This window comes from Antennarius striatus, chromosome 6, assembly GCF_040054535.1.
Source record: "Antennarius striatus isolate MH-2024 chromosome 6, ASM4005453v1, whole genome shotgun sequence".
Classification (NCBI taxonomy): Eukaryota; Metazoa; Chordata; class Actinopteri; order Lophiiformes; family Antennariidae; genus Antennarius; species Antennarius striatus.
Window position 1 is genome coordinate 20,909,579 of NC_090781.1, and position 6,000 is coordinate 20,915,578.

The 6,000-nt window shown below is 39.8% G+C and overlaps 1 protein-coding gene and 1 long non-coding RNA gene across 3 annotated transcripts in view; one reads left to right on the forward strand and one right to left on the reverse strand.

Annotated features, from left to right (window-relative positions):
• The window catches only part of LOC137596438 (uncharacterized), a 24,056-nt gene extending 22,230 nt beyond the window's left edge, over positions 1-1,826 (reverse strand). For both annotated transcript variants that reach the window (XR_011035544.1, XR_011035545.1), the window contains exon 1: positions 1,695-1,826. This is a non-coding gene — a long non-coding RNA (uncharacterized lncRNA). The remainder of the gene's footprint in view (positions 1-1,694) is intronic.
• rbm7 (RNA binding motif protein 7) overlaps positions 1,280-6,000 on the forward strand; it is a 4,855-nt gene continuing 134 nt past the window's right edge. The window contains exons 1-5 of the mRNA XM_068316967.1: positions 1,280-1,480; positions 1,774-1,936; positions 2,753-2,816; positions 4,948-5,041; positions 5,160-6,000. The exon at positions 5,160-6,000 is cut by the window's right edge and continues 134 nt beyond it. Coding sequence (XP_068173068.1) covers positions 1,388-1,480; positions 1,774-1,936; positions 2,753-2,816; positions 4,948-5,041; positions 5,160-5,519 — 774 coding nt within the window. The 5' untranslated portion in view covers positions 1,280-1,387 and the 3' untranslated portion in view covers positions 5,520-6,000. The remainder of the gene's footprint in view (positions 1,481-1,773; positions 1,937-2,752; positions 2,817-4,947; positions 5,042-5,159) is intronic.

Here is a 6,000-nt window from a genome sequence, read left to right on the forward strand (position 1 = left end):
GCCTATCTGATCTCCAAAACCTCTAACATGTGCTGTCCCTCTGATGTACTCATTCCAGATCCTATCCATCCTGGTCACTCCCAGAGAGAACCTCAGCATCTTTGTCTCTGCTACCTCCAGCTCCATCTCCTGTCTTTTGCTCAGTGATACTGTCTCTAGACCAAACAACATCGCAGGTCTCACCACGGTTTTGTACATCTTTCCTTTCATTTGAGCTGAAACTCTTCTATCACACATCACACCTGACACTTTTTTCCACTTGTACCAGCTTGCCTGTACACGCTTCTTCACCTCTTTCCACACTCTCCATTGCTCTGGACCGTTGACCCTAAGTACTTAAAATTCTCCACCTTCTTGGTCTCTTCTCCCTGTAAGCTCACTCTTCCACTTGGGTCCCTTTCATTCACACACATGTACTCTGTCTTACTGCGTCTAACCTTCATTCCTCTCCTTTCCAGGACAAACCTCCACCTCTCTAGCTTCTCCTCCACCTGTTCCCTGCTCTCACTACAGATCACAATGCCACAACTCTGCACATCTCTCTTGTTCTTAAAATTGAGCACCAGCACACTTCTACTCCATTCCTCAGGCATCTTCTCACTATCTAACATCCTGTTGAACAACCCAGTCAGAAACTCTACTGCCACCTCTCCTAGACACTTCCATACCTCCACAGGTATATAATCAGGACCGACTGCCTTTCCACTCTTCATCCTCTTCAATGCCCTCCTCACTTCATCCTGACTAATCTTTGCTACATCCTGGTCCACAACTAGTTCTCTAGTTTTTGTTCTCTCATTTTCCTCGTTCATCAACTTTTCAAAGTACTCTTTCCATCTTCCCATCACACTGCTGGCACCTGTCAACCCTATCCTTAATCACCCTAACCTGCTGCACGTCCTTCCCATCTCCGTCTGTCTTGCCAACCTGTATAGATCAGTCTCTCCCTCCTTACTGTCCAACCTAGCATACAAGTCATCATGAGCTTCTTGTTTGGCCTTTGCTACCTCTACCTTCACCTTAGGCTGCATCTCCCTGTACTCCTGTCTACTCTCCTCAGTCCTGTACCACTTCTTAGCTAATCTCTTTCTCTGTATACATCATGTCAACTTTTTCACATAGGGTGGTCTCTCATTAAATAATAGTTTAAGGGCCATAAATAATATACACGTCACATATCATTTATACATATATAAACACATAAACAACATGCAGTGTTGCTGCACCTGATGTGTAGTATAAAGTAAACAGTAATGACATTGACTACGACAGAAGGTAACGCTTTACGGCACTTCAATTTACGGCAAATTGGGCCCTTCGTTTAAATCTTGTCTTTCGCTATTCCCGTCCGTTACACTTGAAGCGTGCTGGAATCAACTTATTTAAAATGGGAATTGAAGAAGAAACAGACCGGACGCTTTTCATAAGAAATTTACACCAAAAAGTGACGGAAGAACTTTTGTTCGAGCTGTTTTTACAGGTACTCTTGTCGCTGACGTACCCATCACTAGCTGATGTTAGCTGGCTACGTAGCATAAAGCTAACCAATCGAAAGTGAATCATATATGACTTAATCCTTTAAAAACCTGTTATTAATTGATAGACCAGGTTGCTTTCAGTGGTGTTCCAAATGAAATTTTAACGCTAACGCCTTTTGTGACACTGTTAAGAGAAAAAAAAGACGTTCGTAATACCTAGCTAGCATTAGCTGTAGTTGTTCCGTGACAATCTTCTTTCTTCTTTTGGTCTGACGATAATATCGTTTATTTCTAGGCTGGGCCTCTCATCAAAACTAAAATACCAAAAGATTCCGACGGGAAACAGAAGTCATTTGGTTTTGCCGTTTACAAACACGAGGTGTCAGTTCCCTACGCCATGCAGCTGCTTAACGGGACCTCGCTGTTCGGGAGACAGCTGTGTGTGCAGTTCAGATCGGGTGAGTAGTGTTTGACTTCATTTTATTTATTTTTATTTTACATACTATATTAATTTCCGAAGGGAAATTAGTTGCTTTTATAAACAGTGCGTAGTTTTAACGTGCACACATACAACGAGGAAAACCTAAAACGACTATTAACTTTAGTTAGCAATTACTATGAAGAATATGATTTTAAATAAAATATTATAGAATATGATTTATTATTTTAATTTACCCAATAATTTATAAAAGTGATATACAGATACTTTAATAATAATGGAAAGTGACAATTAGGACATTGAGAAAAATGTAAATGCCAATTCTTTCGACAATTTAGTTATTTTTCAATTTAATTTTATTAGTGTTTCTCTGTACTTAAGTTTCTCACTTTTTTCAAAAATTTCCACATCAATCCATGTTGCGATCTCCAAAAATATAGTTGTAACTATGCCACTTTTAAACCTACTATAAAAATAGTATGTTGAAAACACCAGTTTTACTTTGAAACAGGTGGACAAAGCAACACCGTATTATATTCTCTGCTTATTTTTAAACTGAGTCATTTTCTCTGTATTAATTTGCACATATTTCATACAATGTTGCATTCATTATTTAAACTGAAACAAATTTATCCTTTATAATATATAATTATCCTTTATAATGTAGCCGCAAGACGACACAAGCCAGTGTCTTATTGTGCCGGTCCCAGGCCCGGATAAACACAGAGGGTTGTGTCAGGAAGGGCATCTGACATAAAACTTTTGTCAAATCAAACATGCGAAGAAGAAGATTTATCCTTTATAAGTGGCTTTGTTCACCTTTGCCCCATCATAGGTAGCAGCCATAGCAGCAGTCCAGGAAGCAGTCCTGCAAATACCCCAAACCCCCACGGCCAAGGGTAAGAACATTTCATGGACAGTTTGCATCACTGGCTTATAGCAGATACCACTCATGATTGCTCTCAGCTGCTTTTTAATTGTGTTGGTTTTGTGGGAGATGAAGAGAAATAACTTTCCTAATTTATTTTGTTTTTCTGTTTTTTAAATCATCAATCAAGTTAGTTAAAATACGTGCAGAAGTCCTTTTTAAAAATGTGTTTGAACACATTAAATCTGAGACGAGTCAGACAGAGATGATTGTTGACACATATGAACAGCTGATAATGATCTTCGGGGCGGCAGTAACTCAGTCCACTAAGTCTTGGATTGGGGACCGGACGGTGGCCGGTTCAATACCGATGTGGGCTAAAAATTTTGGAGTGTGAACTGGCAGTGGAGAGGTGACAATTCACCTCTTGAGCACTGCCAAGGTGCCCTTGAGCAAGGCACTGTCCCCTTTATAAGTTGCTCATTGGGGGCACACCACAAAGAAGCTCCCCACTGCAATACGTCTCATCTGCATGCTTATTGGCCCCCCTCCCGTGTGTGTGTGTCACGGGCCTGATTACATATACATTGCATATGATTAATAACTGAATGACTAATACTAGGGTGGCTAAATAAATAATAACCCCTATGGGTATCAATAATGTTGATTTCATTCTGTATCATTTCATTTGTAACTAATAACAGCAATTGTAAATGGGTTCTCACGATGTCAGGCTGTGAAAGCAGTCTTCTGGTAACCCAATTTAACAGTGGTTTAAGACCACCGTCACACACAGGCATACATAAAAATTCTGTAAGGTGTGTTTAATTTTTCTTTTTTTGCTCAAAAACCACAGTACAATTTTTTAAACCACACATATTTTGTCTTCCCAGGTATTAACTACTAAATGTGCCATTTTATAGTGAGTGTACAAAAATAGAACATCAGTATGAGGCTGTCGATGTAGATTCTGTCGTAGTAACCACAAACACAATTCATGTATGGGAAAGTCTGAAAGCAGCCTTATAAATGTTGCTCATAAATAATTTTACACACTGAAAGTTTCATTTTAAATGGTTTGGAACAAGGAACACTTTTCTGACTGTAGGGCAACAGTAATAATTCGCAGGAATGGAATGATTGTGTTTGTAATTGAGACGTGTGTGTGTGTGTGTGTGTGTGTGTGTGTGTGTGTGTGTGTGATGTCAGTTTTTGTTGTGCCAGCTGTGTCATGTTCATTCGATAAAAAAATGTCCTTGTTCAATTTATTTACCTTTGTCAGCTTTTGCCATGTACTCAAATTAGAAACAGGAAGCTTTTATTCGTGGTTAAACAAGCATGTAACTGACTCTTACTAAAACCAGTGAGCTCCCATGACAGGATGAGCAGGTTTGAACTAAAACGAAACTGAAAAAAAAGAAATACTCAACCTGATTTTCTTTATTTGATTTCAGCTTATGTCTGTATAGTAAATGTGTCCTTGCTTGTTGTGCAACACTTTGGAAGACTTGAAAGATTTGGATTGCTCAGAAACTACCTGTTGGTAACATTCCACAGGTGAACAGTGACAGCTGACAGTATTGTGATTGTGTATAGAAGACATCCTGGAAAGGCCAAGGCCACTCACTAACACATTTTAGGCACAAGAAAATGTGACACTTGGAAAATTATGTAAAACTGGATTTGATGAGTGTGTCGCTGATCTTAGTACAATTGTAACTCTTTTTCTGAAACAAAACAACAACTTGTGGTTCATTTGCTCGTTGATGGATTGACTGTGTAATTCTCATGGTGGGAATGTTCATCTCAATGCATAATCTACCTACCTGGAGGTAGTGGCTTTACTGACAACATTATATTGTTATGCCAATGATTTTATCACTAAATTCTATTTAAGAACTTTATTTTATCACTGACAGGTATGTTGAGAAGCTTGATGCTTAACATGTCAACTAATTCTATACTCAAATTTATGGTTGTTCTTTATAAATAGCTGCATATTAGTTATTTATGATCACAATATCAGAACATGAAACCGGGCCGCCTTCCATCAACACAAAAGGGGGAAAGCATGGTTAAAATGAGTTTCATTGAAGATGTGAAGAATGTGCACCTGTCGTTATGTCGAGATGTTTGAAAAACTTTTTACTCCTCTCTTCCAGGGCTCCCAACCAGTTCAGCTCTCCACCATACACAGCTCCTCCTCAGATGCAGAGGTCCTTTTCATCTCCTGATAATCTGCAGAAGCATGCCATGGTAACTTTTTGCTTTAGATAAGATGTGCCTCTTTCCCTTAGTTACAAAATAAAGATGTGTGTTTACAACGCGGAGTCAACTGAAACATCCTGTTACCTTTTTATTCTGTCACTTGTAGGTGAACAGCATGATGTGGCAGCTCCACCTGCAGCAGCTCGATCAACTGAACGGCGGCTTCTCCGTGCCTCTGCAGAGGCAGTCGTCTTCAGGCGGCAATTCCGGCAGATGTGGCTCAAGGCAACGCGGTAACCCCCCCTATCAGCATCAGTCGCTCCAGATGAACAGCAGCAGCAGGAACCAGCGATACGCAGACGAAGAGGCCGCCGGTCGACAGCAGCAACACGGCCACGGACGGGACAACTATCACCACCAGAAAGACAGAAGTGGCAACCGTCATGATGGCAGAGGCGGCAGCCGACATCATGATGACAGAGGCAACAATCGTGGTTACCAAGACAACAGATGGCGACGGTACTGAGATACCCTAAGGACTTCAGGAAAGACTTAATTCTTCACAAATGAGTGATGGCCTCTGAAAAAGAAGATGCATACTCAGGTTGTTTATACAGGATCCAACCAGTTTTGAGATTTGTTATACCATAGGGCTAATTTTGTTTATTTTTAAGGCATTTTTAAATTTGTATACTTTTTTTCCTGCAAGTTTTCCTCACAGATGATGTAAAAAAAACAAACAAAAAAACATTGAGGTGATGAATCGCAGCAGCTGTAGAGGAAAAAAAGAATTGGGCATTGCTGATAATGATTTTGAAAAAAACAACAACTCATACATAAAAAAAAAAATAATTTGGCCATTGGCTAGATTCAATGTTATGCAAATCTTATATTTAAACGGTGCTGCCAGACGTGTAAACAGTCTTCAGGTAATTTACAGAAAACAGTGACAGACATTTTCTGCCCTTGATTCCACCAGCACCATTTTTATCACGGGACAACACACC